Source organism: Somniosus microcephalus, chromosome 8 (genome assembly GCF_052327205.1).
Source record: "Somniosus microcephalus isolate GS21.2 chromosome 8, FLI_Smic_1.0, whole genome shotgun sequence".
NCBI classification, from domain to species: domain Eukaryota; kingdom Metazoa; phylum Chordata; class Chondrichthyes; order Squaliformes; family Somniosidae; genus Somniosus; species Somniosus microcephalus.
Window position 1 is genome coordinate 22030943 of NC_140994.1, and position 22928 is coordinate 22053870.

General features: G+C 45.6%; 1 protein-coding gene across 7 annotated transcripts in view; it reads right to left on the reverse strand.

The window, feature by feature from the left end:
• Positions 1 to 22928, reverse strand: part of xpnpep1 (X-prolyl aminopeptidase (aminopeptidase P) 1, soluble) — a 112766-nt gene that overhangs the window by 55873 nt on the left and 33965 nt on the right. For all 7 annotated transcript variants that reach the window (XR_015079187.1, XR_015079186.1, XM_085994327.1 and 4 more), the window contains exons 2-6: positions 18530 to 18654; positions 16692 to 16755; positions 9517 to 9621; positions 8405 to 8497; positions 6918 to 7061 (exon numbers count right to left, since the gene is read on the reverse strand). Coding sequence is in view for 5 of the 7 variants with exons in the window: in XM_085994324.1 (XP_085850450.1) it covers positions 6918 to 7061; positions 8405 to 8497; positions 9517 to 9621; positions 16692 to 16755; positions 18530 to 18654 (531 nt within the window). In the remaining 2 variants the exon portion in view is untranslated. The remainder of the gene's footprint in view (positions 1 to 6917; positions 7062 to 8404; positions 8498 to 9516; positions 9622 to 16691; positions 16756 to 18529; positions 18655 to 22928) is intronic.

The window sequence follows — 22928 nt, forward strand, 5'->3', positions numbered from 1 at the left end:
GAATGGCCGACTCCTGCTCCTATCTTCTATGTTTCTGCCCAATGCCATCGACCATGGGGTTGGCTATGCCTTTGTGATTCTTCTACAATTCTCCCATCCAAGAGAGGTGCCACCAAAGAGAAGTTGGGATGAAAAGTTTTGGATGAAGGGAATAAAAGACTTTAAGGGAGATCATGCCTGGGTCAACTTTCTTTTCCTTCCCACACCAATCTTCTCCCCCCTCCTGAAGGCACTCAACCCTTGCAAGAGTAGAGTTCCAAGAGCACCATGGATCCTCGTATCTCACAACCTGAACCTGTCCTTGCCCAAAGTCCATTCCTATGATTTCAATAGGGGTCACTGGATATGGGGATCGGGCGGGAAAGTGGAGCTGAGGTCGAAGATCAGCCATGACCTTACTGAATGACGGAGCGGGGCTGTATGGCCTACTCCTGCTCCTAATTCTTCTGTTCTTATACTGATCAAGGGTAGGAATTCAGGCCACTCGAGCTGAGGGTAGCGGAGACCAATTGTAGCCTCCCTACTACCACACACTAGCTTAGGTGAGCTATCTCAACACAGATCAGAGACCATGGGCTGGATTTTCATTGAGGAGTCGGGTTGGAGGCGGGACTACAACTTTCGGGGTTGTAGTCCCGCCTCCATCGAGTTCTAGCCAACGCACGCGATTTTGACTTGATTGACCTTGTTGAGCCCGCCAGGCGGCCTTAGCAGGCCAATTAAGGGCCACCCGGCAACAGGTGGCGTCACAGATTGATATTTCATCTGTCAAGACCTTTTGACAGATGAAATATCAGCGTTTCACAGCTGTTTGAAGCTGTCAAACACTGACAATCTGTACTCCAAGTTAATTCCTTCCTGTCAGGATGATTTAGAGATCTCCCCGGAACAGAAAGCTGAATGCTGTGATTTTTGACAGATCGCGGCCATTCTGCTTTCTGTGCCGGTGAGATGAGGGACTCCCGAGACCTGAGGGAAGGAAGGCTGTAAAGTATGTAAATGTAAGTAAAACTTATTTAAACACTTTAAACACACCAAACACACTTACCTCTGCACTCATGCACCCATCACTCACCTGAACACCGGACATCTCGACCCCTCCAAGCCGATCATCCCGACGGTCCGCCTCGCTAACTTGGCGTGGGTTGGAGCCGTCGGGAATCCCACAGTTCAGCAATAAAAATAGGGATTAGGCTAAAAACTGCCTGTTAACTACCTGTTAACAGGCAGTTAATTGGCACTAATCCCCTTCCCGTCCCGGGGAGGCGGGTCTCAGTGCGGGTCGGGTACCCGCCTCCTTTGAAACTGGCATGGAGGCGGGTTGGGGGCGGGGATGAGTTCGTGCCCCCCGATTTCGGGATTTTAACCCCCCACATGCCTCCAATCCCGCCTCCACGGCCCAATGAAAACCCTGCCCCTAGTCTGGGACTTTCTTAGTCTGTAAGGCTGAGCTGGATAAACTCATCAATCTACAAGTGATCCAACATATGTTTTTGTAACTGAGTGAAGAGAACCAAGTCTGCACTCCCAGGCAAGGAACGGCACAAGGGACCCAAGAACAGAAGAAAAATACATCTCTTAAATAGCATTATAAAAAAAACCAGATCAGCATTTCACACTTGGAAAGGTTTTTGAACCGTGTTGCATAGCTTTATATTTATTTCGTGTTTCCATTACTAAGACACATCGCTTCAATTGACGTATGGATGATTAAATTACAGCGTAACGCCTTCACGTTGATCATTTTCAGATCACTGTCCTGATTTCTGTCACACACAACAAATTATTCTACAGCTCTTAGCTTTGCTAAATTTAATACATTGTAATAGCTTCCCAGGTCAGATCAATGCGCCGCGGTTGAACAGTGACAGTGAAAACTGATGCCCTGCAAAAACACTGCCTTATGACGTTGGCAAAAATATGATTCAAATGTTGTATTAAAATATCTACCCATCATGAGCAAGTTCTGGAACAGAAAAAGAGAGTGGGAAATTGGATATTAGATCATTAGCGGATATATTTTAACAGAAATAAATGCTGGAAAAAATTACTTTAGTTAAGACCTGGAGTTTCCCTCAAATCTACCACTAACATCAGTCTCTCCCATTATTTTTTTTTTTTTTACTTTTAACATCTATTGCCGTATCTGTCCATTTACACCATGTGTGCACAGACATTGGTATCTTACAGGCGTGCACCTAGCGTGTTGGCCAGGCTGGAAGTGTTTGACCACCACTGTACCCGAGGAGATTGGAATGGATTGTTGTTGGTGGCTTTGCAGGGAGGGCAGGCAGGCTGGTATTGGAGCATCCTTGGGTGGGTCACCTTTTCTCTCCCCTCCCTGGTGGAATTTTGGGAGAGCGGCAACTCCTGTCTTCCACCACCCTAGCTGCACGGGTCGGTTCCCCTTTCACGGTGGGCAATGAGGAATACCTGCCTGATCGCAGAGAGTAGATTCCCATTTTGGGTGCCCAGGCAGTAACAAAGCAGCATTACACAGGTTCAATAAACAAACAGCTGCCTGAGACACCCCCCAAGAAATATCTCCTATGTTCAGTGGTGATTATGTCTGAAATTATGCAATTATCTAACTCCATAAAGCTAGTCTCAAATAACCGGAAATCTCTGTTAACCGGCAAAATTCAGGAGTAGGTTCAGGTAAGTTTTAATTCATATTAGTGGCCGTTCCTGGATCTTGTGGCCGGGTTCCTGCACCTGTTGCTAAGCAACAGGGACGCTTGGATCTTGTGACCGGTTCCTGCACCTGTTGCTAAGCAACGGGGACGCTTGGATTTGTTGCTGTGTATGAAGCTCTCGTGCCTTTTACTATACCTCTCTGTAATCCGGACTTTTTGATAAACCGGCACCACGCCAGTCCTGTTGGTACCGGATAAAAAAGAGTTTCCTGTATATTCTTCAAAACGACACCACTATCGAAAGACGACTACAATGGTTCCTTTACATGGAGTAGTATGAAACAAAGTAACAATTTTGGTTCCCTAAGAGAATACGACAAACAATAGAATGTTTCATGGTTCTGCTAGGTGGGAAAGTAAGCAGTGAGGAGGACACAAAGAGGCTGCAAAAAGATATATAGACAGGTTAAGTGAGTGGGCAAGAAGATGGCAGATAAAGTATAATGTGGGGAAATGTGAAATTATACTCTTTGGTAAGAAGAATAGAAAAGTAGAATACTTTTTAAAAAGGTGAGAGACTAGAAAATATTGGTAAGTCTTGCTGCAATTATACAGGGTTTTGGTGAGACCACACCTGGAGTACTGTGCACAGTTTTGGTCTCCTTACCTAAGGAAGGATATACTTGCCATAGAGGGAGTGCAACAAAGGTTCACAAGATTGATTTCTGGGATGAGAGCGCTGTCCTATGACGATCGATCAAGTAGAATGGACCTATACGGTCTGGAGTTTAGAAGATTGAGAGGTGATCTCATTGAAACGTATAAAATTCTTAGAGGGCTTGACAGGGTAGATGCTGAGAGGTTGTTTCCCCTGGCTGGAGTGTCTAGAACCAGGGGTCACAGTCTCAGGATAAGGGGTCGGCCATTTAGGTCTGAGATGAGGTGAAATTTCTTCACTCAGTGGGTTGTGAATCTTTGGAATTCTCTACCCCAGTACAGGAAACTTTCTGGTATCCGGCACTGACGGGACCGAGCTGGTGCCGTACCATCAAAACTGCCGTAGAAACCAGCGCTAACGTTAAAACATACGGAGCTTTTGAGCTCCGTGTGAATCAACAAACCCTGCAGCTTCAAAACAGTCGGCCGCAGCTTAAAAGCGTCTCTGTAGCTAAGCTACAGCTTCAGCTAGACCTTGCAGAGCCTGACTGGAAAAAAAAAGCAACGAGAAGTAAAAAAAACTTATCGGAAACGGCTCCTGAATTTTGCCGGTAGATAGAGCTTTCCGGACATCCGGTTAATCGAAAGTTTCCTGTAGATGCTCGGTCTGTACTTAAAGGCTCAGTCTGTACTTAAAGTAGATAAATCACCAGGAGCAGATGGGATGCATCCTAGGATGCTGAGGGAATTGAGGGAGGAAATCGCGGAGGTACTGGCCAATCCGCCATAGATACGGGGGGTGGTGCCAGAGGACTGGAGAATTGCAAATGTTACATCATTGTTCAAAAAAGGGTGTAAAGATAAACCCAGCAACTACAGGCCAGTCAGTTTGACCTCAGTAGTGGGGAGCTTTTAGAAACAGTAATCAGGGACAAAATTAACAGTCACATGGACAAGTGTGGACTCATTAAGGAAAGCCAGCATGGATTTGTTAAAGGCAAATCGTGTTTAACTATCTTGATTGAGTTCGTTGATGAGGTAACAAAGAGGGTTGATGAGTGTAGTGCAATTGACGTAGTGTACATGGATTTCCAAAAGGCGTTCAACAAAGTGCCAGCAAAGTTGAAGCCCATGGAATAAAAGGGACAATGACAGCATGGATACAGAATTGGCTAAGTGATAAGAAACAGATAGTAGTGGTGAACTGTTGTTTTTCAGACTGGAGGAAGGTGTTCCCCAGGGGTCAGTTCTAGGACCACTGCTTTTCTTATATATTAATGACTTGGACATGGGTGTACAGGGCACAATTTCAAAATTTGCAGATGAGACAAAACTTGTAAGTATAGTGAACAGTGAGGAGGATAGTGATAGACTTCAGGAAAACATAGACAGGCTGGTGAAATGGGCGGACACGAGGCAGATGAAAGTTAACGCAGAAAAGTGTGAAGTGCTACATTTTGGTAGAAAGAATGAGGAGATTACATGTAAACTAAAGGGTACAATTCTGAAGGGGATGCACGAACAGAGAAACCTGGGGTATGTTGAAGATGGCAGGGCAGGTTGAGAAAGCAGTTAAAAAGGCTTACGGGATCCTGGGCTTCATGAATAAAAGTATAGAGTACAAAAGTGTGGAAACTATGATGAACCTGTATAAAACACTGGTTCGGCCCCAACTGGAGTATTGTGTCCAATTCTGGGCACCGCACTTTAGGAAGGATATGAAGGCCTTGGAGAGGGGTGCAGAAAAGATTTACGAGAATGATTCCAGGAATGAGGGACTTCAGTTATGTGGATAGACTGGAGAAGCTGGGGTTGTTCTCCTTAGAGCAGAGAAGGTTGAGAGGAGATTTGATATTTGATAGAGGTGTTCAAAATCATGAGGGGTCTGGACAGAGTAGATTGGGGGAAACTGTTCCCATTGGCAGAAGGGTCGAGAACCAGAGGACACAGATTTAAGGTGATTGGCAAAAGAACCAAAGGCGACGCAAGAAAAAAAAATTTTACGCAGCAAGTGGTTAAGATCAGGAATGCACTGACTGAAAGGATGGTGGGGGCAGATTCAATCACGGCTTTCAAAAGGGAGTTGGACAAGTAGCTGAAGGAAAGAAATTTGCAGGGCTACGGGGAAAGGGCGGGGGAGTGGGACTAGCTGAAGTGCTCTAGCAGAGCCGGCACGGGCTCGACGGTCCGAATGGCCTTCTTCCATGCTGCAACCATTCTGTGATTCAATATTCAAGAGAGAGATCATAGATTTTTAGACACTAAGGAAATCAAGGGATATGGGGATAGGGTGGGAAGATGGAGTTGGCTCAAGGGGCCGAAAGGCCTACTGCTCCAATTTCTTATGTTCTAGTGTGTAATACTTTTAAATCTGATTTTCAATATTCATGACAAGAAATTTGTTCAACATTTTTTTTTAATCTCATGTTGCTGCAAACATTTTTTTGAAAGCTGCGTTAGAAATAGTCACGTAATTAATTTACTTGAATGTTTGGGGGAGAAATTGGGTGAGTAACGCCACCTGTTAGCGCCTAAAGAGGCAGTCAGTGGCTGTAGTACCACTGGCTGCGCCTTCCGCGATATTCAGTAGGGGCGCTAATGGTGGCGTTAGGCATTTGCGCTGCGCCGCCACCGATGACGTCATTGGTGTGCGCAGCGCCCCATTCGCGCCCCGTTCGCGATATTTGGTAGCGATCGCCGCATTTGCGCCGCTCACTGCCTGTGCCCGGTTCACGGGGCCTTACTGTGCCGGCAGCGGTGAAAGTTAAGGTGGAGGTGCGGGGCAGTCGCCTTTTCGGCAGCCGCCTGCCAGCACCTCCGTCCCCGACCTCCTAACCACCCCCCCGTGGCATTGCCGGCTGTTTCCCGAGAGCCCGGCACTTCTCCTTGGTGCCGGGCTCATTTGCCGGCACTCGCGATCGGGGCTCGCGCTGTTGCAGGCACCTCCCCCTTAACAGTGGGAGGAAGGCCTGCAGTACCGCAGCGTGCCGTGCCGCAGCGTGTGGCGCTGCGGCACGTTGCGCTGCGATATTCAGTTTCAGCGCCCTAAGAGGGACGCGGAGCACCTCGAGCCTCGCCCCGTGTCCCTCGAGGAGCAATGAAACTGAATATCTGACAATCGCTAAACCCTCGAACGCTGCGCTAAATCCTGCGCTCAGGCGACTTCTGCGCCCCAACCCAATTTCTAGGCCTTTATCTTTTAAAATTGATCTATTTGGGACTGAAAGAAATAGTAAGAAACACAAGTCTTTCTTTTTCACTTTTGAAGTGGTTGATTAACATAATGGACAATATCGAGGAATGAAAGTACCCAAGTTGCCCTGACGCAGAAGGTGATCTCTGGGAGTTTACAAAGAGTAAAATCATAAATGAAAATGCCAATCACAAATTTCACACAATACTTATAGAGTCTGATAAAAATCAAAAACATTTAAAAATATTACATTGTATTCAAAACAGCGGCATGGAATGCCTTAAATACTAAAAACAAAACTTCTGAATTATACCAAATGTCGTCTGACCATCAATGATATTTACTCAGATTAAACTTTATTTTATTGAACTTTAGCTTGCAACAAAGTACAAGACGACAGAAGAAAGGTTCCTGTCAGAGAACAGACTCACCAGTATAACTGAGATCCATAACCAACAAAGGTTTACAAGGTCGGCCCGGCTGCTCCTTCCAAATCACATCGACAAGGTTTTCTTTGACAGGCACAAGGGAATGTCCCGCACTCCTCAGTGCTTTAGACAGGTTCTTCCATTGGTCTGAAAAATAAACACAGTTATGTCCCAACACATCAGCTAATGGACACAGAAAAGTAAAAGACACGTTGTGATCTCTCCATTCCCAATCTTAGTTTGGCCATCCCAACAGCATGGCAAACAGAGCCACTGAAAAAACAAATACTTGTTAAAGGGCCGAATAGTTCTTGCCAACTACGTGGTGCCGTGAAGTATCTTTTAAAAATGTATTACTTTTGACTAAGCTAGCAGATCCTGGGCATAAAAGTAAGTGCTTCCGACGCTAGTTCTCGCCTAAAGCCTTAACTGCTGAAAAGGAAAAAAAATTGGGCCGGATTTTGCGATCCTTACGAGATGCAGACGCGCCCGTGATGGCCGCGCAAGTGCCGGTTTCAGGGACGCGAAGCGCATGCGCTGAAACCCGGCGCTTGCGATCTGTCTAGAATGACAGATCATCCGCATGCACAAGAAAAATGCCTCTGCGGGTGGAGAGTTGCACTTTTTGCACAACTTCCGCCCGCTGAATTACTGTAAAATTCTTACGCCTGGTAAAAGCAGGAACCGCACGCGCCCCTGGGATACATGGGCCTCTGCGCATTTCGAAGAGGAGAGGCCCAGGATCGCAAGCCTCGGGATCTACGGAACCAGCAGGTAGGTTCGTAGATTTTTTTCCGATCGAAGGCATCTGCCCGCAGGAAGCCTCCGATCGGAAATTCGGGGCCAATAATTCTACTGCTGCGTCACATCTAAAAGAGAAATGGCTGAAAAGATTAATTTTTTTGAAGTTCTTAATGCTTCTCAGAAAAAAAAAATCACATCGATGCGACGCTTTTACCCGGAAAGATAAGCAGACAATGCGTCAACAAGTTCCTAAGGGCAGTATGGTGGCATAGTGGTTAGCACTGTTGCCTCACAGCGCCAGGGACCCGGGTTCAAATCCGGCCTCGGGTGACTGTCTGTGTGGAGTTTGCACATTCGTGTTTGCGTGGGTTTTCTCCGGGTGCTCCGGTTTCCTCCCACAGTCCAAAGATGTGCGGGTTAGGTTGATTGGCCATGATAAAAAAATTGACCCTTAGTGTTAGGGGGGATTAAATACGCGGGGTTACGGGGCTATGGGGATAGGGCTTGGGTGGGATGGCTGTCGGTGTAGGGACCGGGTGCTAGGGTTTGGATGATCAGCGTTGAATGGCGGAGCAGGCTCAAAGGGCCGAATGGCCTACTCCTGCTCCTAGTTTCTATGTTTCTAAACTTATTTTGATTTTAAATGTTATACAACGTAACACACAATGGGGGGGGGAAAAATTAATGCATACAAATAAGAGGTGATCCTTCTTAAAATATTACGGCAGTATATAAATTGCACTTACCATCTGCAATGACAAAAGGATCCACGCCAACCTTTGACCCTTCAGGGAGTACCTTTATTAGCCAATCTTCCTGGCTAGGTGTGGTCTTCAGACCTACAACACAAGAGGGAATAGATTCAGGAATAAATGCTCTCATCAATTGTTGGCACAGATTTTCCACCTCAGAATAGTAGGCAGGTGTGAAACAGTTAGAGCGTTACACTGGCCTGTCAACTTAACATAACTCATAATCTGAAAGGAGGAGAACCTGCAGAAAACTGAAGGCAAGTGTCCAGTGACGTAAGAAAACTACTAGGCACTTGGTCTGAGCGTTAAACAAAGCTTTAATCAACTGTTTTACAACATGGAGGTCCAGTTGTGTTCTTCACTAGTTCCGGTTAAGAATGTCCTGCGCAAGCTGGGCCCGTGCCCAAGTATTTATACTCTCCCTGGACAGCGCCACCTGCAGGCCGCTCAGTATTATTTCATAAGTCTTTCTTTCATGAATGACTGATTCATGTCATCCAGTAACAGAGATATTGAAAGCTTTTCACAGTGAAAATGAGGTGTATGTACAGCCGCAAACATGCTGCAATAAACAGAATAAAAACACTTTGTCCAAGCTTCCCAGTAATTTAAGAGAATGCTTATATAATTGAAGCTCATCAATCTAGAACAGGGCAAGAAAAGTAAAACTATTCAATTTCACAGATCATCCCCGTTAAGCAAGTCTGATCAGTATCAGGGGAAAGGGCAGGGGGAGTGGGACTAAGTGGGTAACTCTTTCAAAGAGCCAGCACAGGCACGATGGGCCGAATGGCCTCCTTCTGTGCTGTATCATTCTATGATTCTATTGGTTTGCACATATTCCAGAATAATGGACGCCTGAGAAAGCATGCAAAAAAAATCAGCATGCAAAAAAAATCAGCTTCCATTGCATAAACCTTTTTATTAAGGGTCAGAAAATATCTTGGCTAATTTCTTACATTGGTGCTGCTCCGAATGATGGACGGAACACCTTAAATCTGATTTTATCCTGAACTTGCTACACTGGAATTCCTGTGCCCTCTTCAATGATACAGCAAGTATTATTAAATGCACACACCTAAACATTGCTGTAGGTATCCACTCACCCAATTTCATCAGGGTCCAGTTGTTATCCATTTGCTGGGCAGCCTGAAGGAAGTAACGGCCATCTGTCCACAATGCGGCATGTTCCTCTGTTACAATCGCAGTACCTACAGGCAAACCAAATTTTAAGAAGGTGTACGGATATTTTCCTTTATTAGCCGAAGCATAGATTATAAGAGCAGGGTGGGTTATGCTTCAACTGCATAAAACACTAGTTAGGCCACAGCTAGAGTACTGTGTGCAGTTCTGGTCACCACATTACAGGAAAGATGTGATTGCACTAGAGAGGGTACAGAGGAGATTTACGAGAATGTTGCCAGGACTGGAGAATTTTAGCTATGAGGATATACAAGAATGGATTAGGAAAAAAAGGGAGACTTTTGGCAGATACAAAGGACTAAAAACAGTGGAAGCCCTAGAGGAGTATAGAAAGTGCAGGGGGTACTTAAAAAAGAAATTAGGAGAGCGAAGAGGGGGCATGAAAAAACACTGGTGGGCAAAATAAAGGAAAATCCCATGGTGTTTTATAAGTATATTAAGGGCAAAAGGATAACCAGGGAAAGAGTAGGGCCCATTAGGGACCAAAGTGGCAATCTGTGTGCAGAGCCGGAAGATGTAGGTGAGGTTTTAAATGAATATTTTGCATCTGTGTTCACTATGGAGAAGGGTGATGTAGGCATAGAAATCAGGCAGGGGGATTGTGATATAATTGAACAAATTAATATTGAGAGGGAGGAGGTACTAGCGGTTTTAGCGGGCTTAAGAGTAGATAAATCCCCAGGCCCTGACGGGATGTATCCCAGGCTGCTGTGTAAGGCAAGGGAGGAGATTGCAGGGGCTCTGACACAAATTTTCAGAACCTCTCTAGCCACTGGGGATGTGCCAGAGGACTGGAGAACAGCTAACGTAGTACCATTGTTCAAGAAAGGTAGTAGGGATAAACCAGGGAATTACAGGCCAGGTAGCCTAACATCAGTGGTAGGGAAATTATTGGAAAAAATTCTGAGGGACAGAATTAGTCTCCACTTGGAGAGGCAGGGATAATCAGCATGGCTTTGTCAGGGGGAGATCATGTCTGACCAATTTGATTGAATTTTTCAAGGGGGTGACGAGGTGTGTGGATGAGGGTAGTGCAGTTGATGTAGTCTACATGGACTTCAGTAAGGCATTTGACAAAGTCCCACATGGGAGGTTGGTCAAGAAGGTAAGAGCCCATGGAATCCAGAGCAATTTGGCACATTGGATCCAAAATTGGCTTAGTGGCAGGAGGCAGAGGGTGATGGTCGAAGATTGTTTTTGCGACTGGAAGCCTGTGTCTAGTGGTGTACCACAGGGATCGGTGCTGGGTCCTTTGCTGTTTGTAGTGTACATTAATGATGTAGATATGAATGTAGAAGGTATGATCAGTAAGTTCGCAGATGACACGAAAATTGGTGGAGTGGTAAATAGCGAGGAGGGAAACCTCAGGCTACAGGACGATATAGATGGGATGGTTAGATGGGCAGAACAGTGGCAAATGGAATTTAACCCTGAAAAGTGTGAGGTGATGCATTTTGGGAGGACAAACAAGGCAAGGGAATACACAATGAATGGTAGGACCCTAGGAAGGACAGAGGAACCTTGGTGTGCATGTACATAGATCCCTGAAGGCAGCAGGACAGGTAGATAAGGTGGTTAAAAAGGCATATGGAATACTTATATTCTATGCCTTGGCTAATGAAGGCAAGAGCAGGGAGGTTATGATGGAGCTGTACAAAACACTAGTTAGGCCACAGCTGGAATACTGTGTGCAGTTCTGGTCACCACACTATAGGAGGGCTGTGATTGCATTGGAGAGGGTGCAGAGGCGATTCACCAGGATGTTACCTGGGCTAGAGCACTTCAGCTATGAAGAGAGACTGGACAGGCTGGGTTATTTTCCTTAGAGCAGAGAAGGCTCAGGGGGGACCTGATTGAGGTGTACAAAATTATGAGGGGCATAGATAGGGTAGATAGAAAGGAACTTTTCCCCTTAGTAGAGGGTCAATAACCAGGGGGCATAGCTTCAAGGTAAGGAGCAGGAGGTTTAGAGGGGATTTGAGGAAAAGCTTTTTCACCCAGAGGGTGGTTGGAATCTGGAACTCACTGCCTGAAAGGGTGGTAGAGGCAGGAACCCTCACAACATTCAAGAAGCATTTAGATGAGCACTTGAAATGCCATGGCATACAAGGCTACGGACCAAGTGCTGGAAAATGGGATTAGATTGGACAGGGCTTGATGGACGGCGCGGACACGATGGGCCGAAGGGCCTCTTTCTGTGCTGTATAACTCTATGACTCTAGGAAAGATTGGATAGGCTGGGTTGTTTTCTTTGCATCAGAGGAGGCTGAGGGGAGACTTGATTGAGGTGTATAAAATTATATGGGGCCTAGATAGAGTGGATAGGAAGGACCTATTTCCCTTAGCAGAGGGGTCAATAACCAGGGGGCATAGATTTGAAGTAATTGATAGAAGCATTAGAGGGGAGTTGAGTCGAAATCTTTTCACCCAGAGGGTGGTGGGGGTCTGGAACTCACTGCCTGAAAGGGTGGTAGAGGCAGAAACTCTCATCGCATTTAAAAAGTACTTGGATATATACTTGAAGTGTCGTAACCTACAAGGCTACGGACCAAGAGCTGGAAAGTGGGATTAGGCTGGATAGCTCTTTTTCGGCCGGCACAGACGCGATGGGCTGAATGGCCTCCTACTGTGCCGTACATTTCTATGATTCTACAAGCTCTCAGCACATTTCTTATTGCTTACAACTCAGTCAGCACAGATTTATGAAAGGAAAATCGTGTTTGACGAATCTGTTCGTTTTTTTAGGTGTGCTATATAAATGCAAGTTGTTGTTGTAACTAGCAGAATAGATGAGGGGGAACCAGTGGATGTGGTGTATTTGGATTTTCAGAAGGCATTTGGTAAGGTGCCTCACAAGAGGTTATTAAACAAAATTAGGGCTTATGGGATTGGGGGTAATATACTAGCAGGGATTGAGGATTGGTTAACGGACAGAAAACAGAGTAGGAATAAACGGGTCATTTTCGGGTTGGCAGGCTGTAACTAGTGGGGTACCGCAAGGATCAGTGCTTGGGCCTCAGCTATTTACAATCTATATCAATGATTTGGATGAGGGGACCAAATGTAATCTATCCAAGTTTGCTGATGATACAAAGCTGGGTGGGAATGTAAGTTGTAAGGAGGATGCAAGGAGGCTTCAAGGGGATATAGACAGACTAAGTGAGTGGGCAAGAACATGGCAAATGGAATATAATATGGAGAAATGTGAATTTGTCCACTTTGGTGGGAAAAATAGAAAAGCAGAGTATTTTTTAAATGGTGAAAGGTTGGGAAATGTTGGTGTTCAGAGGGACCTGGGTGTCCTTGTGCACGAATCACTGAAAGTTAACATGCAGGTACAGCAAGCAATTAGGAAAGCAAATAGTATGTTGGCCTTTATTACAAGAGGATTTGAGTATAAGAGTAAAGACGTCTTACTGCAATTATATAGGGCCCTGGTGAGACCACACCCAGAGTATTGTGTACAGTTTTGGTCTCCTTACCTAAGGAAGGATATACTTGCCATAGAGGGAGTGCAACTAAGGTTCACCAGACTGATTCCTGGGATGGGGGGATTGTCCTATGAGGAGAGATTGAGTAGACTAGGCCTATATTCTCTGGAGTTTAGAAGAATGAGAGGTGATCTCATTGAAACATACACAATTCTTACAGGGCTTGACAGGGTAGATGCAGGGAGGATGTTTCCCCTGGCTGGAGAGTCTAGAACCAGGGGTCACAGTCTCAGAATAAGGGGTCGGCCATTTAGGACTAAGATGTGGAGAAATTCCTTCACTCAGAGGTTGGTGAATCTTTGGAATTCTCCACCCCAGAGGGCTGTGGAGGCTCAGTCGTTGAGTATACTCAAGACAGAGATCGATAGATTTTTGGACACTAAGGGAATCAAGGGATATGGGGATAGTGCAGGAAAGTGGAGATGAGGTAGACGATCAGCCTGATCTTATTGAATGGCGGAGCAGGCTCAAGGGCCGAATGGCCTACTCCTGCTCCTATTTCTTATGTTCCTATCGCGGCTCTCACCCGCCGGGAGCAGGTGTAGGGAAATCACTCAACGCAGCCCACCATTTTACTTCCATTGAAATGAATGGACAGAAAATTGTGGGATATTCACGCTCCATTTCTTGATATGCAAGCCCAACAGGTGGTAGTGTGAGGAAAGGATGAAAGTCACGGCAGAATAAACATGGGCGCTGAATGGAGCAAGTTTGCCGGGTTGAATGCAATGTTCCCTTTAATGGGTGCGCGGCCCGTTCAAAATACAGCGCATGCACGGTTTCTCCTATTTAAAAGGTCGAGAGCTGGAGAGACAGTTTGAAGGTCGAGAGCTGGAGAGATAGTTTGAAGGATGAGAGCTGGAGAGACAGTTTGAAGGTCGAGAGCTGGAGAGACAGTTTGAAGGATGAGAGCTGGAGCAGACAGTTTGAAGGTCGAGAGCTGGAGAGACAGTTTGAAGGTCAAGAGCTGGAGAGACAGTTTGAAGGTCAAGAGCTGGAGAGACAGTTTGAAGGTCGAGAGCTGGAGAGACAGTTTGAAGGATGAGAGCTGGAGCGGAACCCGGTTACCAGGTCGCCAAGTTGGACAGCCAGGGGTAATGTGCAGGCCAGGTGTGTGGAAGAAACCGAGGGGAAACATCGAGAAAAACTGAGAGGAAACATCGAGAAAGACAGAGGAAACATCGAGAGAGAGGGGAAACTTCGAGAGAGACCAAGATGGAAACATCGAGAAAAACTGAGGGGGCACTTTATTTATTTAATTTTATTAATTTATTAATTAATTAATTAAATTTATTTAATTATAAGTTGTGAGTTCCTCACGATGCTCTCCCAGTGCGGCCACCCTGTAACCAGAGATTATTCTAGAAGCCTGGGTAGAAATATCAATGTAATTACTGTAGAAATTACTTTTTTTACATTATTGCTTGATCATTTTATGTGCTGTCTTTTTATGTCTTTTATTTATTTTATGTCTGCTTTATTTATATTTAAAGTATGTATGCGTGTATATGTCGGTATGTGTTTTTTTGTGATGGCGCCGATGAAGATGGCTGCCGTCCTTGCGAGCTCCGTGCGTACCAGGCAGCTCAGTGTTCTTGCTGCTTGGTGCTCTCGGTTCGTCAAGAAAAAAGCATTTCACTGACTAGATTACACTTCTTGTATTTAGTTATGTGACCAATAAAATTGTAATTGTAATTGTAAAATCCAGTGAGCCGGCTGCGCGGGAGCTGCAGAGCGCTGCACAGCCGCGTAGCTTAAAGTGGATAGTGGTTGAATGGCCTTCTCTCACTCTGGATTTTTATGTTTTTTGTGTAACCCAGGCTAGCCACGGAGTTGATGCTGTGCAAGTGGCGTTCAGTCTGCATGTGACGAGGGGAGAAAGGCACATTGGGAATAATATTCTTTACCTCGCTGCTTAACTCGGAGCTAAATGTAAACTTATTCTGCTTTATTTCTGATCCACGTTTCCACTTGTGGGCGAGACCAGAACTCGGGGCCATAAATATAAGATAGTCACTAATAAATCCAATAGGGAGTTCAGGAGAAACTTCTTTACCCAGAGAGTGGTTAGAATGTGGAACTCGCTGCCACAGGGTGTAGCTGAGGCAAATAGCATAGATGCATTCAAGAGGAAGCTTTCTAAGTACATGAGGGAGAAAGGATATGTTGATGTGGTAAGATGAAGGTGGGTGGGAGGAGGCTCGTGTGGAGCATAAACACCAGCATGGACGTGTCGGGCTGAGTGGCCTGTTTCTGTGCTGCAATTACTCTAATAATCTGTTTCAGAAAAGATCCCTGTGAAACACCACTGGTTGCTGCCACCTACCTCCAACACACATACGCACACGCTTGTGCACACACATGCTCGCGTAAGCACACACGAGTACTTTTAATTTATCAACACCCTCAGTTTTCTGTTGCTAAGCCAATCCTCAGTTCATCTAGTACGATAGCAAAATACTGTGGATGCTGGAAATCCGAAATAACAACAGAAAATGCTGGAAAAACTCAGCAGGCCAGGCAACATCCGTGGAGAGAAAATAGTCAACGTTTCGAGTCAAACTCTTTGTCAAGACTGGAAAGGCACAGGAAATGAAATAGATTGAAAGTTTCGAGTCAAACTCTTTGTCATCTAGGCAATTTGTCATCTATTTCATGAGCCTCATCCTTCCTTCCGTCTTTCAGATGATTTGTTAAACCGAGCCCCCAACTGCCCTTTCAGGTGGACGTAAAATATCCCATGGCATTATATCAAAGAAGAGCAGGAGAGTTATCCCTGGTGCCCTGGCCAATATTTATCCCTCAAACAACAGCACTTAGGCAGATTATCTGGTCATTGCTGTTTGTGGGAGCTTGCTGTGCGCAAATAGGCTGCCGCATTTCTTACATTACAACAGTGACTACCCTTCAAATTACGTAATCATCGGCTGTAAAGTGCTTTGGGACGTCCGGTGGTCGTGAAAGGCGCTATATAAATGCAAGTCTTTCTTTTTTCTTTCTTACTAACCCACAGAAGAACTTTTTCGAACGCTTTTCTGGAGGAGATCACAGAGACAGGGAGGTGCGATGCCACGGAGGGATTTGAACACAAGGATGAGGATATTAAAACTTGAGGCATTGCTGGTCCGGGAGCCAATGTAGGTCAGCGAGCACAGGGGGGCGATGGGTGAACGGGACTTGGTGCGAGTTAGGACAGGGGGCAGCAGAGTTTTGGATGAGCTCAAGTTTACGGAGGGTGGGAGGTGGGAGATGGGAGGCCGGCCGGGAGAGCGTTGGAATAGTCGAGTCTGGAGGTAACAAGGGCATGGATGAGGGTTTCAGCAGCAGGTGGGCTGAGGCAGGGGCGGAGACGGGTGATATTACACAGTGTGGCGGTTTCTATTGGAGGGGGAAAAAAATACATGCTAACGTTTAATGTCATTACACGCCAATGTTCTGGGTACTGATCTAAATGGAAGTGTACATTTGCACAAAATATTCAAGTTACTTAATCATTTAAAAAATGCAGCAGCCACATTAATCTATTCTATTTTATCAGCATTTAGTGTATTCTTTCATATCCATGCTTTTCCTTTATTATCACTGACCTGCAGAGCCATCGAAGCCCGAAAGAAACTCTCGTCTACAGTCGCACGGAGCAATGTATTCACTCTGAAAAGCACAAAAGCCCCTTAATTAGGCACAGAAACCAAGGCACGCCATTAGACAACGCAGATTAACTACTTCAGGTTAATTAGCAAAGCAGATGTCTCTGTGAGCAGAGAAGCACAGTTATTAGTCTCGTTAATGTAAATGTCAGATGATGCTCATAAGGTCGCAAAAGGCCAATTCTGATTACGAGAACAAATGGGCTGGCAGGTGCAAAAAAAAAATTACATTTATTAACAGCAAGCTGGAAGAATGGAGCTATTCGGAAACCACACCAATCACAAATATAACATCTACTGTCATAGGAACAGGAGCTGGCCATTTAGCCTCTTGAGCCTGTCCCGCCATTTAAAGAGATCTACGACCTAACTCTATATACCCGCCTTTTCCCCATATCCTTTAATACCTTTGGTTAACAAAAATCTCTCAAACTCAGATTTAAAATTAACAACTGATCTAGCATCAATTGCCGTTTGCGGAAGAGAGTGCCAAACTTCTACCACCCTTTGTGTGTAGAAGGGTTTCCTAATTTCACTGCTGAAAGGTCTGGCTCTAATTTTTAGACTCTGCCCCCTGGTCCTAGAATCCCTAACCAGCGGAAATAGTTTCTCTATCTACCCTATCTGCTCCGCTTAATATCTTGAAAACTTCGATCAGATCACCCCTTAACCTCCTAAGTTCCTGGTTAAGGTCAATTTAAAAAGGAATATTGCCGACCAGTTAACTAGCTTTGCCCAGAACATTTGCTTATTCCTTTTCATTACAATACAACGCACACAGGCCTTTATATAAGCACACACCTTGTCGTATAAGAAAAACAAATTCTATAGTGGGAGAGCAGTTTTAGAAACTAGAAAAGAATAGCCTGTCCTAGTGAGATGTGACCAAAGGTAACAAAACGGCCACACACAGTCCCTGGCAATCCGGCCGCTCAAAACCCAGGCAACTCGGTCCTTTCTTGTGCTTCAATTTCTCGGTTATTGGTTTGCCCTGTTTGAATGTTGCGGGCCTGGAAATTTAGGAAGGGACGTGGATTTAAATGTTATATATGGCCTTAAGGCTCCATAGTATGGGAAGCAAAAACATCATCACAAACATGATGTTGCAAAGACTGAAGCTCTAACATGAACATCTGCAAGGGTGTTAATACCGCATCCACTTTCTTGAAGAATGATTTGCAACATAGCATCATAATGGTTTGTAATAAAACCTGCGGCTTTGAGGCCGAGGGTGCTGTCCATTATCCGGACCCATACGTAATCAGTGAATGGTTTCACTGTTTACCAAAGTCTCCCATGTCATGGTTGGGGTTGGTGAGATTGGGGTTGGAGAGGAAGAGTGAGAGAAGAATCAGCACAGTGCAAGGACACAGCCCAACACAACAGCAAACACGGGCTGCATCGGTTTTGAAATTGTCGAGAAGGTCGTAAACCACCATCCCAACTGACACATACAGTAGGGAATGGCGACACTCACGTGGGAAGTTAGGGGGAGAATGAAAAGGGGAAAAATGTTGAGAGAAAGCATAATATAATGAGAAACATGGAATACATTCTAAAGATTCTGCGGTGAACACAAAACATAAGTCTTGTTCCGAGTTCTTTAACCTTTCACAGATAAGACCTTATCACGAGATAAATTAAACTAGGAAAACCAGCGATCCCATTCTACGAGGCTTCCAAAATCTAATCAAGCATCGTTAAGGATATATATACAAAATTGAAGCTGTAATCGAGTAATTGTAGCGAGATGATGATTAAGAGGCTGGTCCGGATACCTGATGATTGTCTCCCGATGGCACAATCAGGGCTTGGATTGGTTCAGTCATGTACATGGTGTTCTTCATCGCCTGCCTCAGCTGCTTCAGCAGCTCCGTTGTGACTTTCGGGGACATCCCTTTTCCTGTAGAAATCAGGCAATGAATGTAGTGTCAGCGACTGCAACAATCACTCCTTACTAATAGGCAAGTTGAAAAAAAGGCACTGGTTTTCGGGGGGGGGGGGGGGGGGCGGTGGAAGAAACAGATGTGAAACTGCAGAATGTAATCCCCACAATACTGGCTAGAAATTCCAGAATTCCACATAATAAAAGCAGGATTTGCTTTCCTCAATCAAACCAGTGGCACCAAATACAGTATTACTTAAAGGGTTGGTCATTTTAAAATCAAAATCTCTTCCCTTGGGGATTTTTTTCCCTTTTCCACAAAGCTGGCACCAGCAAACACCCTTAAGCAAACAGGTCCCACCACCTTGCATGGGCTGTAGGTTAGGTACAGTGATTGGTCATTTCCCTGTGTCAGACACCGCAGGCAAAAACCCACCAAAACTGCAGGGGGCCAGTGATATTTAGTTCCCGCAATCTACCCGCAACAAAAATGATGAGTGGAAGAAATGCATGCAGAAAAAAGCTGAAGTGTCAGCTTGGCTCGGTGGTAGAACGATCACCCACTGAATCAGGAGGTTAGGGGTTCAAGTCACACTCCAGCACTTGAACGCATAAAACCTGGGCTGTGCCACACTGAAGGAGTGCTGCATTCTGGAGGAGACGTTAAACCGCGACCCACTCTGCCTGATCGCGCGGATGTAAAAGCACGTGGCACTTTTTCCAAAGGTGAGCGGGGAGTTTACCCGGTCTCCCAACCAAAATTCAGAATACACTGCTCATTCATCTCATTGCTTTTTGTAGGACCTTCCTCTGTGCTAATTGGCTGTTGCATTTGTCTGCAAAACAAGCAATTATATTTCAAAATTATTTCATTTATGAAGTGCATCGGGATATCCCGAGGCTGTGAAAGGCACATTATAGATCCAAGTACCTTCTTTCTTTAAAGCACATTATCCTGAAAATTACTCTGCGATATCAGAGAAACAGTTCGATATGCCCGTTTCAAATTCCTCTGTCCAGGAGTTAACACATGTATTTTAAATGAATGAATGCCTTCATTAAAATGAATTTGATACAAATGCATGAATCGTTCCGACAGTATCACGCAGTGTAGTTTCTTATCAAAACAGTTCCCCAAACTCACAGCAATTTCTATTGGCTGTAAAGGTCCTGTCCTGTGCCAGATGAACCTGAGTAGTCCCAATTGCGTTCCTAGTGGCTGAGAAAGCACAGCACAAAACTATCCCAAAATCAGTAATCTCAGAGGTTACAAGGTAGGCTGTTCTTTTTTATTCGTTCACGGGATATGGGCGTCGCTGGCAAGGCCAGCATTTATTGCCCATTCCTAGTTGCCCTTGAGAAGGTGGCGGTGAGCCACCTTGAACCGCTGCAGCCTGTGTGGTGAAGTTTCTGTTGGGGAGCGAGTTCCAGGATTTTGACCCAGCGACGATGAAGGAACGGCGATATATTTCCAAGTCAGGATGGTGTGCGACTTGGAGGGGAACGTATGGTGTTCCCATACGCCTGCTGCCCTTGTCCTTCTAGGTGGTAGAGGTCGCGGGTTTGGGAGGTGCTGCCGAACAAGCCTTGGCGAGTTGCTGCAGTGCATCTTGTAGATGGTTTCGGAATTGGAAACCATCACACCAGCTCCATAAGAGGTGCTCATCGGAGTCTGGGACTGAAAAGAGGGAGCTTGGCTCTGCATCTAACCATAGTGTGCCTGACTGGGAGCGCTTGATGCTGGCACTGGGTGCCTAAAGCAGAGTGTTCCACTACCGGGTATCAATGTCCCCAACATCCCAAGCTCGAAATTCACACAACATATGGAATTAAAAAATGTTTTTAAAAAGTAATCCAAAGATTAGAATTCTATGGGGGAAAAATTCAGTTGTTTGCGCCTTAAGAGGGCACTAATGGGGCGCAAAGCAACTAGCGCCCGGGCGCGGTGATGTTTGCGCCGCTCGCGAAATTAACTAGACATTTTGCGGTGGCGCTAAACACTGCCGCCACGATCTCTTGCGCCAGCAGATCGTGACGTCAGTCAAGTGCGCAACGCCCCGGACCGGATATTGAGTGGCGCCCCCTGCCTTACCACCTGCCGCTAGCAACGACAGGTTGAGGGGAGCATTTTGCAGTCAGGAAGGGACTGGGGGAGCGCTATTTAAAGGCGACCGCTTCCTGCCTTTTTTTGGTGGTGACATTTGTGCACCACGCATTCTGAGAGAGCGAGAGAGAGACTTCTGGAGAGATTCAACGCTGTGTGAAGGAGTTTTGAGTACTGAGCAGCACTTTGCAGGTTTATTTTGATTTGCCCTTCCTTACTTCGCCAGCGCTCTGAGGTAGCGCCTCGCTCCTCGGCCTTTGCGCCTTAAGACAGGTGTGAAGCGCCTGATTTAGCGCTCCAATCACCTCCAGGGGTGATAAAAGCCAAGTTTGCCGTCGGAGGCGATAATTAGCGCCAGGCGCTAAACTTTGCGCACGGCTGATAATGGCGCCCCAAGCGGGGCGATACTGAATTTCTCCCCCCATTTCTCAGGGAAAAGATAACCTTAATGTTACAGAGGACAGATGTATGCTGTAAGCCAACTGCATCGTCAGGTTACCTTTGCGTGTAAGCCAATCGTTTGTTACCTTTGCACCAAATAAACATTTTACTGATCCAGTGAAACCTAAGTCAGCTCGTTCACATTGAAGAGGCAGCAGATTTGTCAATGATTGCCATACAGTAACTAGAATATATGAGCAGAGCCTCCAGCCGATCACAGAACTTTCCTTTTTGTTCTTTCCCTGCCACCACACCGCCCCTCCCCCCCCCCCCACCTCTTTTCCCTTGCTTAACATCTTCCAGTTCTGACGAAAGGCCATCCACCTGAAACGTGAACTCTGTTTCTCTCTCTCTCCACAGATGCTGCCTGACCTGCTGAGTGTTCCCAGCATTTTCTGGTTTTATTTCCGAGTTCCAGCACCCGCAGTATTTTCCGATGTGTTGGTGACTCCGACTAGCAAACACCAGCAGAATTAAATATTAAAAAGAAAAGAAAATGAGTTGCATTAGAAACAGGAAAGCAGACTGGTCAACACCTGAACATTTTTGGGTGGAACCCATAAAATTAACCAGTCTTTCTCGTTCAGTTGTCCCAACCCAATCGGTATGCCAAACACTTTCTGTTTCACACTGCCTGTTTCGTTTTATTATCCCTAAAGTTAGACCTCTAGCCCGGGCAGTCTGAGCCAAAGCCCTTAAAAATATGGGGCAAGGTTTCGTTTTGAGTATTTTTACTGTACTGTCTAACAAATGAAGACAGAAAGACTTGCATTAATACCTTATCATATCCCTCCGAAATGTCCCAAAGTACTTAACAGCTATTTGTGTGCACAGCAAGATCCCACAAAGAGCAGCAAGATGCTTTCTCTTTCAAGCTGAATAATCAGGTCTGTTTTTGACGGTCTTGGTCGTGTCGGAGTATTGGCCAGGACACCAGATAGATTCTCGACCTATCCTTCAAACAGGGCCACCTAAGCAAGCAGAGAGGGAGGGCCTCAGTTTAACAACTCATCCGAAGCACGGCATCTCTGGCAACGCAGCACTCCCTCAGTACACCATAGGTGTGTCAGCGCAAACGACGACACGCTCAAATCCTCATTGAAACTTATAAAATTCTAACAGGACTAGACAGACTAGATGCAGGAAGGGTGTTCCCGATGGCTGGGGAGTCCAGAACCAGGGGTCACAGTCTAAGGACAAGGGGTAAGCCATTTAGGACAGAGATGAGGAGGAATTTCTTCACCCAGAGAGTGGTGAACCTGTGGCATTCTCTACCACAGAAGGCAGTTGAGGCCAATTCATTAAATATATTCAAGAAGGAGTTAGGTATATTTCTTAAGGCTAAAGGGATCAAGGGATATGTGGAGAAGGCAGGGACAGGGTACTGAACTTGGATGATCAGCCATGATCTCATTGAATGGCGGAGCAGGCTCGAGGGGCCGAATGGCCTGCTCCTGCTCCTATCTTCTATGTTTCTATGTAAATCCTGGAGTCAGCCTTGAACCCATGGCCTTTGGACTCAAGGGGCGAGTGCTACGAACTACACCAACCTGACGGCACAAACCAAGAACAGAATCGTCAAATGTTTCTGAACTGCAGCGTTTTTTTTTAATGCAAGTTAACAAGATCAAACAAGCAGTAAAGTTTAAAACAAAACAATACCTGCGCTGGTAGCAGCTAGTGAAGGGAGCTGCACTGTAAACCTTTCCTTTTGAATGCACTGGTATGGGAAACTCCTACTGAGCTG